The sequence below is a fragment of the Cydia amplana genome, chromosome 10 (genome assembly GCF_948474715.1).
Source record: "Cydia amplana chromosome 10, ilCydAmpl1.1, whole genome shotgun sequence".
In the NCBI taxonomy this organism is placed as follows: Eukaryota; Metazoa; Arthropoda; class Insecta; order Lepidoptera; family Tortricidae; genus Cydia; species Cydia amplana.
The window spans coordinates 13892344-13914607 of NC_086078.1; the positions used below are offsets into that span (position 1 = coordinate 13892344).

At 36.6% G+C, this 22264-nt stretch overlaps 2 protein-coding genes and 1 long non-coding RNA gene across 4 annotated transcripts in view; all 3 read left to right on the forward strand.

Moving 5' to 3' along the window:
* Positions 1–13033, forward strand: part of LOC134651364 (octopamine receptor) — a 45754-nt gene extending 32721 nt beyond the window's left edge. The window contains exons 2-3 of one of the 2 annotated variants that reach the window (XM_063506446.1): positions 10628–10696; positions 10771–13033. In XM_063506446.1, coding sequence (XP_063362516.1) covers positions 10960–12387 — 1428 coding nt within the window. In that variant the 5' untranslated portion in view covers positions 10628–10696; positions 10771–10959 and the 3' untranslated portion in view covers positions 12388–13033. The remainder of the gene's footprint in view (positions 1–10627; positions 10697–10770) is intronic. The other variant, XM_063506445.1, reaches the window with a different exon arrangement.
* Positions 1–22264, forward strand: part of LOC134651698 (uncharacterized) — a 409485-nt gene that overhangs the window by 191593 nt on the left and 195628 nt on the right. The window lies entirely within an intron of this gene.
* The window catches only part of LOC134651513 (uncharacterized), a 65606-nt gene that overhangs the window by 4771 nt on the left and 38571 nt on the right, over positions 1–22264 (forward strand). The window lies entirely within an intron of this gene.

The window sequence follows — 22264 nt, forward strand, 5'->3', positions numbered from 1 at the left end:
ACAAAGTTAATTCAAGTCCGCGTTAGGCAGACAATCGAGTTAGCTTCGCACAATGAGTTTATACTGCGACCTATTAAATCTATTCTGTTTTCTTTGGAGATATTTTTCATTATAAACCTGGGTAAAATAAAAAATTGAGGCAATTCTGAAGATAAGCAACTTTGTTGATATTTTCTGTAAAACGTTCACGTGTATGTAAAAAGCATAGAAATATGTAAACACATTATTGGGTGGTAGCTTAACCAAAGCTTAGGTGTAACATTAATATTCTAGAAGGAAAGGACTAACTTTTTACACTTAGGTACGATAATCCAATTTCATTAAAATTAATACGTTTAGTATTAAATTAAGTTAAATTAAATTTATTCAAGACCAACAAAGGATCAAGGAAGTATTAAAACCAACTCCCTAATGTTTTACCAAATTGTGAATGAGTTTCATTGGTCAATCAATTGAAAATTCATAACTCATTAATAGTTCTGTATTGGGTGAAAGGATCAATTAATTGCCGTGGCTTACTCATTCATTTATGTAATAGTTTGTTAGAAATGATTTTCATTTAATATAAGTATATTAGTCGTCAACTGAAAATATGAATACGTATTCATATTTTTTATTATAATATACCCACGCATTGTATTTTTAACGCTAAACATTTGCTAATCACTGGATTCCACGAAGACGAAAACCCCTGTAGGTTTCTGGTTAAGATTTCCCTGTTTCCTGATTTTATTTGAAATTAGAAAACATTTTTATTTCATCTTCGTGGAATTCAGTGATTAGCAATTTTAAGCATGAAAAAACAACCCGGCACTTACGTACCGATGTCGTGAGTATTGTGTTGGCAAATTACCAACTTGTACGCTAACAAATTAGTGACAGGCAACTTGTAAGCTAACAGTGAATAACCAAGATCAAGTGCGGGTAGTTCGCAAAACCCGCTTATTGAAACAGTCTGCCTGTGACGACACCGAACGTAACGTCACGTTCGAAACGTTAAGCTAAATAATAAACGTTTTTAATGCACGCGATTAAGTCCCGTTTCACTTTTAAAACGAAATGACTGAACATCGTGATAGTTTTAATCAACATAACAGTCATCTTATGTACTTACCATATTATTTACGGATATATGAACTCGGTCCGCTTTCTCACCGCTTAGGTGTGTGCTATATAGTGGATTCTATGTAGATGCAGCATCAGATTTACGTAATCATGTTCTAGGAACGTCATGGATGCAGCAGAATATCAAATTACGAATCGGAGGTAGTTTCTGAAATCCACACAGCTACCATAAAAGGGTTAATCCTCAAACAAATATGAAACTAAAAGGGTTCTTAACATCTCAATGCCTTGTTTTGCCTCGGAGGTTATAAATAAACCGAAATCATCAACCAGTCTCATTGTCCACCCAAACTTCAATCCATAGACCGTCGACCGGTGTACTGTTCACTTTTTAGGGTTCCGTACCCAAAGGGTAAAAAACGGGACCCTATTACTAAGACTTCGCTGTCCGTCCGTCCGTCCGTCCGTCCGTCCGTCCGTCCGTCCGTCCGTCCGTCCGTCTGTCACCAGGCTGTATCTCACGAACCGTGATAGCTAGATAGTTGAAATTTTCACAGATTATGTATTTCTGTTGCCGCTATAACAACAAATACTAAAAACAGAATAAAATAAAGATTTAAGTGGGGCTCCCATACAACAATCGTGATTTTTGACCGAAGTTAAGCAACGTCGGGCGGGGTCAGTACTTGGATGGGTGACCGTTTTTTTGCTTGTTTTTTTTTGCTTGTTTTGCTCTATTTTTTGTTGATGGTGCGGAACCCTCCGTGCGCGAGTCCGACTCGCACTTGGCCGGTTTTTTCTAAAATAGTCCCAATCTTCGAGCAACACCGGCTTCCAACACGTCGGAAGGGAGGGGCCCAAGAGATATCTTACCGTACAAATCTGTCTGCCATTTTATGCGGGGGAAAGGTGCACACAGTCGCACTTCTCACACACTTACATACAAAATCTAATCTGTAATGACGACACAAATACATAGAAAATGACACCCTACACAGACAAATCTTGCACACCTCGATCTGTTTTTGTGTACGGACGAGTCACAAGTGTCACAACACGCACACTAACACATTTTCGTCGAAGAATTTTTATGTTTTCTGAGAGATGAGAAGTCGGATTTGTCGCTCGACCGATCCGTAATTTGTACTGGGCGAGCAAAATCGATAAATCCAACAATTACATGAGACTAAAATATAATAATTGTGTTTAAATGTAATTAAACATATGATATGTAAAAAAATTATTACATGTGTTTTACAACAAAAAACCGAGCAATTAGGCATTTTTTCAGCTGCTGTGTTCACTCGCGCATCTGGACTCGGTCTAGTTTAAAATCCGAGCGCAACTAGTTTTATTACCCGCGCTAGATCAGTTGATCTTGTACCTAGGCAGAGGGGAAATAGTGCGAATCCCGTCTCCCTTCCGTGTTGCTTGAAGGTCCCAATGCCTGCTGAGACGGGTTCATGGATGTCTATTGTTTCACCTGTGAACGGATCCCATCTGGCGTTCTACATGACATTGAAGCTCTCAAAAGGGCCTCTGCCCCCACCTTGCCTTGGATCTATATCCCCACGCAAGCCTTTCAAAAACCCGGGATTTATAGGCTCGTGAATTCCAAAAATGGACATACAAATAATAATAATAACTCAAACTTATAAATAGACATTTCCACAGGCCGTCTACGCCAATATAGATAAGTCACCGCTGACAATGATTGATATAGGTATAGGTGGATTCACTTTATACGACACCTTCTGAATAGGAACACATACCTACCAGGGCTCGGTTTGTTGAAATCAATGGGGTATCATTGGAAGTTGTGGTTGGTTTGAATGTAACTGGAGCAGTATTCAACATTTAAAATCTCAACTTTATCCTTTACTAGCGACCCGCCCCGGCTTCGCACGGGTTAACAAATTATACACAAACCTTCCTCTTGAATCACTCTATCTATTCACATCTATACAAGACAGACAGCGGGAAGCGACTTTGTTTTATACTATGTAGTGATTGACATGACATGACTCGTAGAGCGCGTGTAACGATGCATGAGTGAACAAATCAGAATGAAACTCTTGTGATGTATTTTTTTACATAGATTTAAAAGAAAAATAATTAATTATCGAGGGCCAACATTTCTAATATAATAATGTGTGGGTAAATCCATCTTAAGCTGACAAAACTTGCTAAAATCAACGATTTCTCTCATTCACGAAAACGAAACTTACCAAACGTTTAGGTAAATAAATAAAAGTGCTTACAAATTGTGTTCATTCTGTTAAATTAAATCTCGTAAATTATGAAAGTTTAATCAATTTATTTATTTAGTCGTATGGCATTAATAAAATTCATAGTCACTTTACAAAGTAATATCTAGGTTCTTCACCCAATGGGCTGCGTTTTCGCTTAACTTAATTAAGTCCAGAGGATCTCCTAGGTACTTTCTTTTTGGGCACTCGTGGACAATGTGGGAAATGGACTGTACAGGTGCTCCGCAGTCGCACTTCGGAGTATCTCGCCACCCACACTTAAACATAAATTCTCCGCATCGCCCGCTTTCAGTGCGGAGTCTATTTAGTTGGCACCATTCCCGTCTCGGAGCCGAAAAACCTTGCGGTTTGTGGGTGGGATCGTAGCTAGCATGGGATGCCCTGGACAAGTTGGCAGTCCCAGTCCTCTCTCCATTTATCCTTGATGTTAAAGCTTCTCTCTCTAAGTTCCTGTGCCGTAGTTTAATCAATAATTATATCAAATAACTATTTAATTAGCTCAACTTTCAATAGGTAAATATGCCACGTCCTTAATTGTAAAGGTATTTAAAGTCCTTTAAACTTTCTATGATGCAAATTAACTTTCTTGTTAATAAGTCAGGAGAAAATTTTATCGGCGTGATGAGTTGAAATTATCTTGCCAACCGTCAACAAGTCTAATTTCCGAAATTAATTTGCTGCTTTGAATTTACTTGACGAATTTGTTTTTTCTTTCCTCTAGGGAAAATGTTAAATTATTAAAACGACACACGGACGCCAATTCGAACATACATAATGATGAAAATTATGTCATTTTGTTATCATTAGCACGTTGTCTGTGCAACTGCATAATATAATATGTAAATAAAATACATAGGTAACAAAATCCAGAAGAGTTACACAATAAGAGCAATAAAATAATTTTAATCCTTTAACTTTTCCTATTTGCAGTCAAACGAAAATAAGCTAATTTAGGTAAGTAATATGAATATTTCAGTCTTTTCAACTTATTTCTTTTGTAATTAAAATTTAGCACTGACATAAGTTACAAAATTAGACAGGCTATAATCAACCCGACGAGAAGAAAGTGAAAGATTATTCCGTATAATTTTCCTGTGAAACCTACTTGAGTCTCCCATTTTGGTCACATTGTGGCCTACAGCTATCACGCGATTTCTGTTAATTACTTAACTCTTGATATTTGCTCTTACGCTCTTACTTACCATAAGGTGACAGTCCATTTCCAACCGCAGCTGCACTACTGTTCATTTTACTATGGAAATTGACAGTAGAGTATGTTCGGAAAGAGAAGAGTCGTGGAATGTATGGGGCCCAATACATTCCACGACTCTTCTCTTTCCGAACAGACTCTAAGAGCGACGCGTTCAGTACCAGTAGTGCAGCTGCGGTCAGAAATGGAATGTTACCCTTAAAAGGAGTAGTTTAGCTACTTTTTAATGTCAGCCATTTAATCTGTAGTTGTTAAAAATAATCTAAGTAGGTACCTACGTAAATAACTAAGATTTACAAGGCAAAAAAAATGTGAGAACGTTTTAAATCACATGATAAGTCTTTTTTTACATTTTGATAAGGTTTTCATTTTGTTTTGATACGACAATGAGTCGTGTCGTGTCATTAGGCATCACATGTGCATCAATAAGTGCGAGCGATTTCTCCTGATTTCGCGAGCTACAAATAAAGGTAACTCAAGGTCGAACCAAACAATATGAAATCCTTATTTAAGGCGGCGTATCAAGGTCGCATTTTTATCACTTGTCATGTTATGCGTCTCTTTAGCACTTACATACTTGTTAGAACGTGACATACATGATGACAGATGATAAAAACCCGACTATCTAAGCCCTACAGTATCAGAAATTGAATCACGCATGTGACGTTACGACCGCCCGATAAGAACGGTTTTCGGTCATTGCATCCGTAAACTGGGGATCGGGATCTGAAGTTGCTTACTTCCGCCACTTAACGGCTTAGCGTCTATACTGTCAATAGCTACTTAACCCAGCGAGTGTGGTGGGAATCGGGTGGGAAGTTGTTACATATAGGTACTTACTAAATATATATTCTTATAGCAATCATAAGACCGCCGTATTGTTTTCTGTATTGAGGTGTTCAATAAAGAGTATTTGTTTTGAATCTCAATTCAAGTTATTTTAGTCTAGTTGACATCAAATAAATGTTCATTATCGTATGTAACTAAAATACTAATTTGTACTAAACATCTGCAACCTATTTATCGACCACTTATTGTTATCCAATTAGACTAAAACTTTGCATACTTATAAATATTACAAATAGTGAGAACTAAAAATGATGATACTATCAAGCTGGTCAGATAATGAAGACTGAAGGTAGCCGTATGAAATCTATAACAAAAATAAGAAATAGAGTGGTACCAAGCTTTACTTACATATTATTATGCAATATATACATATGCAATTGCATAGCGTGAAAGTGTCACCATGAACGTAAAAATGGTATAGAAAACTGTCTTCGGAAGACCAGCGCTGGAAGCCACCAGCAACATGCTGAGATGAGGCCACTTCGTGGCACTTTAATCTTATTTTGTGTTTTCTTTCATATAATGTATTGTCTGTGCTTACGAATAAATTATATTCTATTTTATTCTATTCTATTCTTAAGAAAACTACAGGTAGCAATAAAACCTTACCAAAAATGGCTGTGACAAAAATTAGTTTGACTACGATACCAAATCGTGCCCTTGACGTTGTGTCACTGAAAGCATTATGTTTGCTAGCACTCACTAATGGGTAGATCGAATATCCAGCACTAACGATACAGGATACTGCTGCGAAGGTTTCTGTCGGTTGCAATTACTACGGCCTTGTGAATGTGCTTCGCGTTTATGGGACCTGCATTGTGCTACCTACCTTTTAATTATCTATGTCGAAGTTAAACGAAACAATAATTATTTTTGCATATTATCTCCTTTATTTCTCTTCAAACTTAAATTATTTTATAATATGGATATAAAAATAAAATATAAAAACACGTACAAAAACAATACAAAATACTTATAAACATATTATAAAAACCTAACGTGACCTAACCTAGTGTGCCGCCAGTAGCGGGGCATTATTATGTGTATCTCCTTAGATTTCACGGGCCTATAATCCCGGTCTTTTGATAGGCTTGCGTGGGGACACAGATCCAACACGTAGAGGCCCCTTGGCTCTCCAAGGGGCCTCTACGTGTTGGATCTGTGTCTGTGTGTTTTATGTCATGTAGAACGCCTGCTGGAACTCGTTCACAGGCGCAACAATAGACACCCATGAACCGGTCTCAGCAGGCATTGGGACTATGGACTGAAGTTTGGGTGGACTATGAGGCTGGGTTATTGCAAAGACGAACGGACACCTGCCATAACAATGCTTGCACAAGTTATCGAGGCAGGTGGTGACTGGCATATTATTATTATTATACAGGTTGTCCAGAGGCAGATCTCCTATTTCAAATTACAATCATTTCCGGAGGCGAGGGAGACGCGGGGGAGTGTTTAAGTGAGGGTTGGGGGTTGATTAGTGACTGACCAGCAGGGCAGCGCAAACGTATAGAGTCGTATCTAACCAAAGGATTTTCGTTTAATTCAATTTCGCAATATGCGGAATAGATAGATGTTTAAAAAATTAAATCCGCATTCATCTTTTTTTCGTAAAAATAAATAGTTTTGTTTTGGTTTAGGTACATGACTTTTATACTAATTTTCGGATATCTGTCTCTGGACAACCTATATGTATTGTTATATATGTAAATACAAAGCAAGCTTGCTCAACATTGCCTCAACAGGCTTGATAACCAGTGATTTTTCATCAAACAGCTTAACTAAATGGGTCAAAAACGTTTTGGAAAACCGTGGCGTCTTTCCTATGGACATTACAGAAGTTAATGATTTGGTTACATTATTCTAAGACTTGTAACATACAACTTATTACAAAATTAGGCTTCAAAGTCGGATCCATATGGGGTTGCATAATGCATTCAGTATATAAAATCATAAAATTGATTTGATATTTCAGCTTTGATTTTACCGAGAGTTATAAATTAATGGTTAATTATTACTCATTACGTTTTATATTGTATGTCATACTAATTAGTCAAACATTTTAGTTCGAAGTTCTAACCTAACGTTACCTACATATTTGACAGCAGTTCCTTTCTGGTAGGGTCGTATGTAGCTCTAACATAACCAAACCATTAATGACGGTTACTGTAATATAAAAAACCGACCAAGTGCGAGTCGGACTCGCGCACGGAGGGTTCCGCACCATCAACAAAAAATAGAGCAAAACAAGCAAAAAAACGGTCACCCATCCAAGTACTGACCCGCCCGACGTTGCTTAACTTCGGTCAAAAATCGCGTTTGTTGTATGGGAGCCCCACTTAAATCTTTATTTTATTCTGTTTTTAGTATTTGTTGTTATAGCGGCAACAGAAATACATCATCTGTGAAAATTTCAACTGTCTAGCTATCACGGTTCGTGAGATACAGCCTGGTGACAGACGGACGGACGGACGGACGCACGGACGGACGGACGGACGGACAGCGGAGTCTTAGTAATAGGGTCCCGTTTTTACCCTTTGGGTACGGAACCCTAAAAATCAACCAACTAGAACTTTATAAATTATGAAATAACGATCGATTCAATTCTTTAGTTCACGTCTTCCCACTTCCTTTTTTTCTGATTGGACGCTGTTCCCAGTCCGAGCTTGATTGATTGACTTTTTCACCAACAAATTCGATTTATTTCAACGCTTAAAAAAATAAACTTTGGCGGTCATGAAAAATGGCCTTCAGTTTCTCATTATTAAATAATAGACGCGCCATTTTTATTTAAATAAATTATTCAAAAGAAAATTCAATATATTTCTTTTCGACTACTGATAAAAAAGAAATGAATATTGAACGATCTTTTATTTGCCTTTCTCTGGTTAGATCTGTGTCAGCCAATCTTCGTTATCTTTAAACAACCAGATTTTAATTTGCTTTTTAGGGTTCCGTACCCGAAGGGTAAAAACGGGACCCTATTACTAAGACTCCGCTGTCCGTCCGTCCGTCCGTCCGTCTGTCACCAGGCTGTATCTCACGAACCGTGATAGCTAGACAGTTGAAATTTTCACAGATAATGTATTTCTGTTGCCGCTATAACAACAAATACTAAAAACAGAATAAAATAAAGATTTAATTGGGGCTCCCATACAACAAACGTGATTTTTGACCGAACTTAAGCAACGACGTCGGGCGGGGTCAGTACTTGGATGGGTGACCGTTTTTTTGCTTGTTTTGCTCTATTTTTTGTTGATGGTGCGGAACCCTCCGTGCGCGAGTCCGACTCGCACTTGGCCGGTTTTTTATTAGATTTATCTCTAATCCCTTGATAATTTGCTGAGAGGTTTTTTATTGATAAAGAGAAAAATTCTAATGATACCCAAAAAGGATCAAATTGATATCAATTTATAAGTCCATTGCAATCCAGAGACGCAGTGAGCGTGATGGGCACCTCTGCGTTGGGCCTTGTCTCTCCTTAGATTCGAGTCGGGGCTCTGCGTTGCTCAGATCTGGAAGGTAGATAAGGCACCAATTGAAGTTTATGTTTATTTTTAAGTAAAGATGTATTTAAGTTTAGATTTCATTAAGTTTAGATCATTCTTGGTTGAGACATGTTAAATTGAGTTTTTTTTTACGCAGAGTAGGTAAGGTAAAGTGTCATTAAATAGAACTTGCTAACTATGTAAACAAAAGTTACTAGATCTTAGATCTCAATAGATTTCAATAGATCGTGTTAGATATCTATTAGATGTGAATTAGATCTCTAAGTAATATCTTGTGGAAATCGTTCAAGAAGAAAAGAACAGAGAGAGAAGAGTATCTTCAGAATCGCGGAAATGTCAAATTTGACAGGTTCGATCTTAAACATATCGTTATCGTATCTTGGCGATGTCTAAAAGATATCTAATAGATGTCTATTACAAAATCCGAATCGGGCCCAAAGTCAGTGCGCTTGAAACATACTACTCGTAGTAGCGGCTAGATTAATAGTCATACGTTAAGGGTCAGACGATAGAATGAGTATTTTATTGTTAGTAGTATTATAGGTACCTACTTATTGAATGATTTTTCCCATAAACAAGCAACAACGGTTGCACTCCGGGAGTGCCGATAGAAGTGAAAACTCACTTCACTATGTTACCGACGCCCGGTAACACGATACATACGTTTAGCGGAGGTATTCTATTTATTTATTATATATTATTATCATTCTCAAATAAGATCACACTTTTTCATTGACATGTTTATTTACATACTGCCATGACAACGTCAAATTATTTGAACATAGGTAAAGAGTCTTGAAAAGGAGTCCGCAACATAAATGTCAAATAACATTGAGTTTTTCTTTATTGATTTAAATGCCATCTAAATTATGAGTGGCCATCTAGACCTTACGCCCCTTACGGTCACGTGATCGCCTTACGCTGGCTCGAGTTTATCATTTTTTCCCCACCTCAAAAAGTGCCCAGCGCCGCTAAAGAAGTTTTCACTTCAAAAATTGCTTAAAATGTAAGCCCCAAAATTATTTTTTATAAATCATAAAAATGGTCATTCTCAGTGTAGAGTTTCGTAGTTACTATTTTTTTAGAATAAGCTAACTAGGACTATTCGTAATATCAAGTGCATTACAAGCAAGGGAGTACCTTCGCAGCGCTTCGTACGTCTTTTTACTAAGAAGATAAGACTTTTGGCAATAACTCAAAAACGGCTAGACCGATTATTTCGCTTCATGGAAAGTATTTATTAAGCTTTTATTTTACGGCTTTTGTTTTCACCCATTGGACCCATAAAAAAAATGGTTCAAAAGTTAGAGGAGGGTAAAAAGATTGCCTTTCGAATCCAATCAACCTTAATCATAACCTTAGCAAAATGATTTGCTAACGTTAAGTCGTTGCGTTTTCATTACGGAGCTTACCTTTGATCACGTTTTCCATTAGCAGTTAAATCACGAATTCTTAGCGTCGGAACATGTGCCTTTATTAGGTATCTGTGAACGGGTAGCTATGACTTACATTCGCTATTATTCGAGAAGCACTACTACTCATGCCCAGGGGACGCTCACATTATTACTCAGGTATATTGTGCCGTAATGGAATGTGTGCTAGGGGAATAGTTTTGATCAACGTACGAAAACGAACATAATAAAACCCCAACCACGCCAATAGATATAAACGAATTTATTCCGATCCATACAAAACATCTAATATGCCTTTGTCTTTTGTTTCAGATTTATGTACACTCGAAAAATGAACAAGACTCGCAAATGGGACTTCTTAGAAAAGATCTCGAGCAGAGGGTAATTTAGTATTTACTTTACCAACGCGATGCCTTTTGAGGACGACATTGCAAATATTTCTTCATTATAAGAAGGCTTTTGTTTTTATTACAGGAAAATGGCGTACGAAAGGATAAACCGTCGGGAACTCGCGGTTGTATCACAAACGAAAAAATATCTACGTTACTTGCTAATTAAGTTTGATGACATGAAAACTGTTTCACAGTTCCATGCGCTCGTAAATAAAACTGCATAAATTGGAAACCGGCGATGTAGCAAGAGCGATGGGGCAGTTGGCGACAAACGGACACAGCAACCTCACTTCCATCAGCAATGAGTCGCTGCCGTACGGCACGGAGACCGACCTCTGCGTCGTCGCGGACGAACCTATGTACCTAAGCAGCCTCGGCATCACCCTCGCAGTCCCCGAATGGGAAGCCATCTGCACGGCCATAGTCCTGACCCTCATAATAATCTCTACAATAGTGGGAAACATTTTGGTAATCCTCAGCGTATTCACCTACAAACCCCTTCGAATCGTTCAAAATTTCTTCATCGTTTCCTTAGCGGTGGCAGACTTGACAGTGGCGATACTGGTTCTACCTCTAAACGTAGCATATTCCATATTAGGACAATGGGTCTTCGGTATATACGTGTGCAAAATGTGGTTGACTTGCGATATTATGTGCTGCACTTCGTCCATTTTAAATTTGTGCGCGATCGCCTTGGATCGGTACTGGGCTATCACAGATCCTATAAATTACGCCCAAAAAAGAACTCTCGAAAGGGTACTTTTCATGATTGGCATAGTGTGGGCACTGTCACTGATTATTAGCTCGCCACCGCTGCTGGGTTGGAATGACTGGCCCGAAGTATTCGAACCCGACACCCCCTGCCGCTTGACCTCCCAACCGGGCTTCGTCATATTCTCCTCATCAGGCTCCTTTTATATACCCTTAATTATTATGACTGTAGTATATTTCGAAATATACTTGGCGACAAAAAAAAGACTGAGAGATCGAGCTAAAGCAACTAAGATCAGTACGATATCTAGTGGGCGTAACAAATGCGCACCTCGAGAGAGTGATCACAATGACCAAGACTCGGTCAGCTCGGAAGCGAACCACAATGAGCACCCAGGTGTCACGCGCCTCATGTCAGATAGCGAAAAGAAAAAACCTTCCAAAAAATCAATTTCGAAAAAGAAGCCAAAACGGCGTTACTGGAGCAAGGATGAAAAAAGTCAAAATAAGCTGACGATTCCTATCTTGTCAAATGAAAACTCGGCGACTGATATAGCTGATAACGAGAATAGGAACACGTCCTCAGAAAGTAATTCAAAAGAAACGCATGAAGATCAAGTGGAAGTAGCAGAGCCGGTTACTAAAAAACCGCCACAAAAGCCTCAGCTAACCCAACAGAACACCGTGTATCAGTTCATAGAAGAAAAACAGCGCATCTCTTTAACTAGGGAGCGCCGCGCGGCGCGCACTCTAGGTATCATAATGGGAGTTTTCGTCGTATGCTGGCTTCCTTTCTTCCTTATCTACGTGGTTATACCATTTTGTGCTAGCTGTTGTTTGTCCAACAAATTCATCAACTTTATTACCTGGCTCGGTTACATTAACTCGGCGTTAAATCCTTTAATATACACCATATTTAATATGGACTTTAGAAGGGCCTTTAAAAAACTACTTTTTATAAAGGCGTAGCTATTATATTTGGTGCCAAAGACTGTAAAGAATTTTGCTTACGGTGTATAATGCGCTTAATGATTTTGGAAGCCGCTGGTTTGCTCAAATTAATTAGTTTCATCAATCATTGATATTGATATTACATAAGTGTATAAATTATGACTGGACTTCATAAAAATACTCATTATTGTAAATACGATAAATGTTGATTAGAAGTTAAAATCTCTTGTACAGCATTGGTAAGAATTGCATAAAAATAATATTAGAATATTTAACTTAATGTCGCTCTAAATTGTATTCTAGAGTGTACACAAATACTCACTTTAAATCGTGCATAGCACATTAGCTGCTGTAAGAAATGCTTCAATGTAAATACTTCGTGGTTAATTAAATATCGAATTTAAACTTAACGAATCTTTACATTATGTCAACGAATGAGTTTTTATATATATTGTAAATACATATCTTTAAAATTAATTGATCAGTATAATAATGTTTCACAGTTAGATTAATTTTCACATTGTTGATTACGCTATTCTGTTGAATATGTAGGTACATGTTTGTTGTTTTTAAATTTATATCCCTTTAAAATAATTTGAGCCCGTATTTTGAAAGGGATATTAACAGCTGTTTTTATTGTTTGGATTTTAATAAACTATTAATTGAAGTTGGTGTTTCATTTCAAAGCGGTATCAAATTTTTAAATCTGAATCGGTCTTCAGTTTTATTACGCACTGATAACAATACGTCATCGTTACAGTTTCTAGGTCATAAGTATTTTCCTCGGAATACTACAAACATATAACTACTAGGCTACTACAAAACAACATGGTTCATTGGCTATCTTATATGAAAATATAAACAAACCCTGAGCAAATTGTCACAATAAACGTCACAAAATAGGTTTAACACATTCAGTTAATAATAGTTTTTTATATTAAAATTACATATCAGGAAAAGCACTATGAGAGTACTTCAGATTATTCTACTAAAATATCAAATTAAAAATAAGCAGCTTTCAAAAATAGGTACATGCTAACATACTGATAGTGAAGTATTCAGTTATTTGAAGCCTAGGAACCCTATTTACATAAGACCTCGAAACTTATTCCAAGTATATTGGTGTACTTTAGATAGAAAGCAATCTTGGGTTTAGTGAAATATTTTCGTACAAAGCCGCAATATCCCTTTATGAAATAAGACATTGCGACGATACGAGTATCTTCAATACATTTTTGGTAGTGGTATAATACTTATCAGTATACCTTATCATAACTCATAGGAATGTACCTACACAAATAAAGTTGTTGATGTTAGAGTAAGCTAAGATTTTTAATTTTATAAGGTTTACAGGTTTGCAAAAACAGCGTTCTTAAAATTGCCTTAAATAGTATTCATTTTATTCTTTTAAAAATAATTATAAGGGAAGTTTTTGATGTTAAGATTCGAGTAAGACTTAATAATTGATTATTTTACCGTATTTCCCTGCACGTTATTGGAGAAAAGCACTGTATATGCCTCGGCGGGAATAGCAATTCGTGGATTCGTCTCAATGTCTTGTATGTTTATTTTACGTAATACAATGGGTATTATGTATATAACGTAAAAGTATTTTATGTGCAATGATTTTTGGAAGGCCCAAAATCGTCGGTCTCCTTTGAAAAAGTAGATCAAAACGAGCTCCAATTCTAAACGGGAAAAAAACAATTTCACATAGCATATTGCCAGCCAAACGTACCTATAGGTAATTTTTTATGATAATAAGAAAAATGTATTTCATTGATGGTGTAGACACAGACGATAATACTAGAACTGCCGAGCAATTCAATAATCTCAAGTTATTGCCGTTATATTTTTATCGTTTTTCCGAAGTAAAAAATGTAATTATTACCTCGGGTGCGATTCCTTTCGTATATTGAGCGCAGACGAGTTCAAGTTTCAGGAGGACCAATGTAACATATGCTCTCCGATTAGAAAGAGTTGTTAAAGATCTCGATATCTCGGTACACTGGTAACTACAAAAACTAGAACAACCAATGGCAACACACGCTCTACTAAGGCAAGGACTACTCTTCAATATATCCAGTCCAACGGCTAAGAAGAAATTTCTGCACGGAGAAACATTCCATACGCACGAGCGGAAGGTACGATGGGGATTATAATGAAAGCCACTATCGAGGGGTTTTTGGAAGTCGAGCATTCGATTGGAAATGTTTGTAAGTTGGATATGGTAGGGCGCAAGACTGGGGAATATGTACGCTTTTTTGAAATCACGTACTTGTAGCAGCTAGCCATTCTATTGTTTTAATCCTAAAGTATAGGGCCTGAGTGGACGCTCGAAGCGCAGCATTCGGCGGGGCGTGCAGCGTGGCGTCGAGCTCCCAAGTAATTTGAGCAGCGTGCACTAAGGCCGCTCCTATACTTTTGCATTTGTTTAACATGCACGCCGCACGCCCCGCCCCGCTGCACGCCCAACTCGAGCGTCCACTCAGGCCTTAGTGTAACAGTGGTAAAAATAATCAGCAAACTAACTTTAGTCTGAGAGTACTTACGCTCAAGTACTAGTAGGCAAAAAATACGTCAAATATTTAGTTTATTACTATTATAATAGGTTTGAAGTGAAAATAGGTAAATCGCCAACGTGTTTAAAGAGGGTCTATATTGTTTCCCATAAAGTTTTAAGTCATAATGTATTGTTTGGTTTTTCTCAGAAACGCGTAACTTTTCAGGATTGCCATAAAACAAACCTAACCTGACCGAACCTATATATAGGATAACCTAACGAAAATCCTGAAAAGTTAACGGTTTCGGAATTATGACTAATGATAATAATGATAACTAATTATATATACGCTTTCAATAATTTTGTCAAACAAAGCGATCCGGCTTAACGACCTATCAATGGCTAAAAATAGATTACATTAAGCGTATCAGAAGGAGAATTATTTTCCTTGAAGCCGATTATGTATACAAATTGATATGGTTTTTATCTTATTTTAATATAACCTTGACCGTAAGCGCCAATCGGAGGGCATACCGTGAAAACCGAATTTCGCAAATAGCGGGAATCTTTCTCTTTTACTCCAATGAAGGCGTAATTAGAGTGACAGAGAAAGAGGCCGGGAATTTGCGAACTTCGATTTTCGCGGATAGCCCAGCGTTAGCGGCTCACGCTGATTGATTCTCAAGAAATGGCAACCAGGGCTGATTTTTGAATTTCAAGCGCTCGTTTTCGTGTGGCGCTTTCAATATTATATCCACTAATAGGGTAACAGCACCAGTGACCAGCCAGGTACCAGTAGTCAGCCTTTTGAGTCGTTTATTGGTCATAAATATCTGGTATATTCGTTTAAACAAATCGCGAGTACTCAAATAGGAGCTTTGATTCCTTATTGGTTAATACGTCACACGACAGGTGCGGTGAGGGAACGGGGGGGAAGAAATATACTCGTTCATAGAGGTGCTGTTTGTCGACAAGTACAATAGTGTCATGTCCGCCATATTTTTTACTGCACGTGGTGTTCTCTTAACAGGCAAGAAAAACTATGTTTTAATGTTAAAAGTTATTGTTTTTGTTAATGATTGGTTTATTTATTAGTTTATCTATTAAATTGCATTATATTTGAATGAAAATATCAATTTTTCACTTATAAATTGAGGGGGCTGGCCACTGGATAACACTTTTTTCCAAAGAATCCAGTGCCCAGCCCCCCACGGCTGACCTTTGGGTTATTCGTTTATTTTATTATTTTCGAGCCAATGCGACCGTTAGGACCGTTAAATTTACATTTTAAAATTTAGTTAGGCATGCCCTAGTCAATTTAAAGTAAAACCCAGTAGTCAGCCGCATTTGAAATAACGTTTTAATGCGGCTGAGCACTGGGTTTCGCGGATCCAGTACTCAGCCATTGACCTTGCTTGGTACGTCGCCGCCAAAAATATGTCCACATTTTAAAACCCTATCTCATTGAAATAAGGTTCAAAAGTGTATACATATTTTTGACGTTAACTATACATAACTATCATTTTGTTTTTTCCTGGTCGGTATATGACTTTATTTATTAATTATAATTAGATCTGCATAGACTCGATTAATTATTTTTTACCGAATACCTACTAGGAACATAATTATATATTACATGATATACCTCGTTAATTTTTGACGGATTAATTATTAGAAAATAAATATTGCGATTTAGTTTGCAAGAATAGTGTTAGTTAATTAAGTACCTATGGCCAACAAATTTCGTGTCAAGAATTGTATGTACCTACCTATAAGATTTTTTTTTATTAAATAAGTAAACAAGTAGGTAAGTATTACATATATGGAACAAAATATAAACTAAATTTAAAAACTACAACTAATTACAATAACTAAAATTATAAATAAAAAATAGATATTATTATAACATCGTTGATTTTGATTTATGCAAAAAATTATAAACTAAAATTAAAAACTACAACTAACTACAATAACGATAACAAAAATTATAAAGAAAAAATAAATATTATAATATCGTTGATTTTGATATAAATATTAGTGATTTTAATCTAATTATTATGAATAGTTTATATAGGCTGAGTACTGGGTACACAGAGGCTGCTTACTGGATTTTGGAGGCTGACTACTGGAGAAAAGTGGCACTTTTTGTTTAAACTTAATTAGAGATATTATAAAGATGATTGTTATTTTTTAAAATATTTTGTTTTAAAACTATGATAAACAATTGATCTAACCATGCCATTTGTTTAATTATCCGACTAATCCTGTAGAAATGCCGAACGTTCAAACTTAAAAAAGTCGTTATAAGGCTGACTACTGGTGCCTTTACCCTAGGTATTTAAATTCTACAAATAGAATTGAAAACGAGTGGTCAATACCACTAGATTCCCAATTTGTATCGCTCGTATATTAAAAGTAGCATTTCGCCGTTTTCCACAGATTTTCGAGTGAAGAAATTCAAAAATCGGTCCCAAGGTCGTCTTAAAAGGTTTTCGCTTAAACTTATGCGCGTGAGATGCCTGATGAGTGATGACACGCACGACTTATGGTCTTATCAAAATGAGATGTGAACCATATCAAATTCTTAAAACACAGTCGGCCCCTGTAACATTATATTGAAATAAAATTATGAGAACAAATAAAGGTAAATCATTTCGACTTTTTGATATTATAATAAAATCGAGAAATGTGGCGCGTGGGAACATTTCCAGGATTTACTAAATTGGCAACGACGCATCACTAATTGGCAATTATTGCTCGGTCATAAAGAAAAGCTTTAATTAAGCCAATTCGCTCGACGCGGAAGCTGAAAGCATGTGCCGCCATACTTTTTTTGTTTTTAATCTATCGAAGTAAATGTCGATGCCATGAAATGTATAGATTCCTGTCGAAGCTGCTAGCGTCAGCCAAGTGAAGTGACTTGAAGCTTTCTTCCGTTAGGTACTCGTAGATAAAGAATTATAGCCTACCGTATTATGTTCCTTAACACGTTTACTACGAAATGACGCAAGCAAGTTGAGCTTTATAGGAATTGTGGAGCAGAGCTAAGCATTAAAATTGCTAAAAAAGGGCGCCTGAAGGTCACCTCTCTCGTGATACAAGGACACCATCTCCCGTCGAACGATTTCATCGAATTGGCAATAACTCAAGCTTATTACATTTTATAACCTACATAAATGACTAAAAGACTATCTAGAAAAATCGACACGCTTTATATAAATCAAGCAACTGTTGACAAGGTCAAAGGTATGTATTTCAGGACCAGAACTTTATTGAATTTTTTTTGCGTGTCTAGGTAAGTATTTTTTCATATTCGTAGGTTAGTAGGTAGGTAGGTTTACACAAGTGCTACATAATTATGAAAGGCATTAAAATAGGATCACACGAGTATTTTATCTACACATTTATATATTTAGTAGGTACGCCATGACACGTTTTGGACATAAACTATTTCTCAATTCACAATTACTGAGATCCGACGCGCGTAATTGACTGTTATCTTTGTCTATAACTTACCTTTAATTCCTAATTTACTTGATTAGAAATTAAAAATGATGATGAAATTATGACGATGATGATGATGAATGAAATGATGATGATTATTAATGATGACCTATGATAAAATATCGCCATTATTCCCTTTAATCAGGATTATTCTATGGTATTACTTATGTACTTATACCAATTCCTATGATGCCCATCTTTATGTGAAACAGGTACAGGAAGAGGAAACAAGGAAGTATTGCCGACTTAGCTAATGAGGTCGGAAATTGAAGGCACCTGGCGGGAGCAGCTCATTTGCTAATGAGACACATGTTAAAACAGCGCACTAATATACAGGTTGCTCAATGCAAATAAGGACAGGAGAAAAATCATAACTTATATGAGACAGTTTTTGTCCTTCAGAAGAAAGATACCCATTTTACATGATATAAGAAAAGCTTTTTAATATCAACCGTATTCATATCAAATAGTAAACAAATTGAAGTAGGTATTTTTTTTGCAGAAGTGGATTGTCATAACTAAGATGAACAGATTTTATGTGTGTTAATGTCACGATCTATGAGAACTTCCAAATATTGTTTGGAATTTTTTTTCTTACGTAGGTAATCTATTCCTCAGGTAGTGGATGAAACATTTTTAATTGTGAAAAGAAAAACTTCAATTTCTAAAATCTGTTACAGCAGCCGTAACAGCAAGTAAAGTTACTTATTCAATTATTCTCACACAGTCATTAAAATTTTAACTCGTTTTCCAATGGAAGCACATAATGTTTTCCGATGGGGAGAACTGGCTTCGTGGTTACAAGAGCGTGTTGTGTGTGACCGATGATAATGATAACCTTTATTTCCAGGGAGATTGACAGTCTTTATTTTTTCTACTTATATAATAACTTTGGTGAATAATACAATAAACAGGCGTACTTATAATAGCAATCTTAGTCGAAACTTATACAATTACAAGCCTCTTACGAACTTTATAAGAGTCTCCGATACAGAGAAGTTGACACAATGTTACTAATAAGAGGCACGAGTAAACAAGTAGGTGCCGAAATTCCTCAATCGTTTTTAGGGTTCCGTACCCAAAGGGTAAAAACGGGACCCTATTACTAAGACTCCGCTGTCCGTCCGTCCGTCTGTCACCAGGCTGTATCTCACGAACCGTGATAGCTAGACAGTTGAAATTTTCACAGATGATGTATTTTTGTTGCCGCTATAACAACAAATACTAAAAACAGAATAAAATAAAGATTTAAGTGGGGCTCCCATACAACAAACGTGATTTTTGACCGAAGTTAAGCAACGTCGGGCGGGGTCAGTACTTGGATGGGTGACCGTTTTTTTTGCTTGTTTTGCCATATTTTTTGTTGATGGTGCGGAACCCTCCGTGCGCGAGTCCGACTCGCACTTGGCCGGTTTTTTTGTTATATAAAGAAGGTGGTAAATATTGTACATCCAGCTGAGGAACATTTAATGTAAGTCAATATAAATACAACAGGCAGGCAAAGTACACGCATTGCACACGTTTCGGAGATTCAAAAGAAAGAATTCGCTTATGGCCTTGCTTCTCCATTTACTACATACTCTATACACGCCAAGAATATTTGCCTAGCACACAAACAACGACTGGTTTGCGATAACCGCCGTGTTCCGACCGCGATATAAACACCCCATAAAACTTTATTGCGTTTAAGGCACAGATAACCAAGCTTTAGATGAAGCGTTTGAAACGACTCGCAACTCACCACGCATTAGCATCATGTTAGTAAAGTATGAGAGCGTCACTGGTGGTCAGTTTGTTGAGTCCACGTTTAAATCCTTGCTATAATTCGGGACGACAGGACCGTCAGAATAACAGGTTGTGATATTTTTATTTTTATACGTTTCGATAATGTCCACTTTTCTCATGAATTTTCACTGTAAGTGGACACACAGCGTGGCAGTGTGGTTATATTATGGTGACTTGTCATTCTAATAAGACGATTAGATCTCTTAACATGGACTAAAATAAAGTTTTATGGACATTTAAACATGAGCTCGGTCATGGTATAATAATATACTCCGCCTGGTACTCTCTTCCGAAATTCGCGAATGACCTAACTGTCACTTGCCTACGTCATCATGCTGTTTACAGGTTCTCAAACTTTGAAATGTGGGAGAATTTTAACCAACGGTGAACATTATTTTAACGGCATTAATTTTAAGTTATTCATTTTATTTTATTTTTTATTTTATTTTATTCGGGATGCTTACTGCCTAATATACATAGGTTGATAGACTTATCCGCTAAATGCAAATTACAAGCTTCCACATATATAATGCTAATTAACAAAAATATAAAGGTCTCGAAATAGCAAAATATTACACTGTATAGGTAAATAGAATACACGTTAGAAATTACGAACACAAACTTAAGTCGGGTATCGTTAACTATCTATTGACAATAATATTTTTAACATTATTAATCTTACTATGAAACAAATCCACATCGGGCATATCATTCAATTCATTAAATAGCCTAGTTGTTCGGGGAAAGAAACATTTTTTACGAATGTTATTGCGAGAAAGAGGGATGCGAATCAGGGGCCTTCTGCGCAATTGCGAGGCAGGTATATAGAATTGTACTTTACTCACAAGATCCGGGGAATCAACTATACCTTGGGCTATTTTCATTAATAGACTTACATCATTTGCCGATCGTCTTTTAAATAGAGGGGCAAGGTGGAGTTTTTGGCATGACATAGAATAGTTGCTCACAGGCAGCTTAAATTTAAAAGTGAGGAATCTAACAAACTTCTTCTGTATTTTTTCTATATTATCCGCATACATCTTATAGAACGGGTTCCATATTTGAGAAGCATATTCAAGTTGAGATCTTACATAGGCACAGTAAATGATTTTAATTGTTTTCATTTTTTTAAAGTCACCAGCAGAACGAATCAGAAAGCCAAGAGCTTTATAAGCTTTGTCAGTAATACTTTCTACATGCTCATTAAAAGTAAGTTTATCATCATATATGACACCTAGATCACGACAGCACTTTTTAGTTATAAGGTTTTGTGATTTAAATCTGTATACACTTTTATAAACATTTCTTTTCCTAGTAAAACTCAAACTAAAGCATTTTGATACATTTAAATCTAAATTGCTGTTTTTACAATACAAGTCCAATCTATCCAAATCCTCTTGCAATAATTTGGCATCAGATTCACTATTAACTATTTTGAAGATTTTCATATCGTCCGCATAAAGCAGAAACTCACTATTGATAAAAATTGAACCAATATCGTTGATAAAGATCACAAATAAGAGTGGCCCCAACAATGATCCCTGGGGAACTCCGGACGGTACCCTTACCCAGGATGACTTGAAGCCATTAAGATGTAGAAACATAATAAAATAAAACAAATCTATACTGCCCTTTTCACCCCTACTCTTACAGTTCCGAATAGAACAGCCAACCATTTTCGTAACAAAACATTAATTACCAAGCTTACGATGTGAAAAGTTTGGAAAACACTGCGACTGCTGACACTGAGCGAGAAGGAAATAACAATTAACACGCGTTCGACAAGGATGACGGTCAGGGACAAAATGGCGGATTGTCAAATGTGATAGCGCTATCCTGTGTTGCCAGTAGTGTAAACAGAATTACCCGAACGTCTGAAATTTCTTTCGTGAATCGGAAGATATTGCTAACAAATAATTAAAAATGACGTGTTATTGTAAAATTTAAGATAAAATACAAATAAATGAAAATTATAAAATTATAAAGAAATATTTTAACTTATTAACCATAGATATAATGTACCCATGTAACATGTTATGTTGAAATAAAGTGGCAATATTATTGTGACGTAGGCAAGTGACACTCTGGGAAGAGAAGACCATC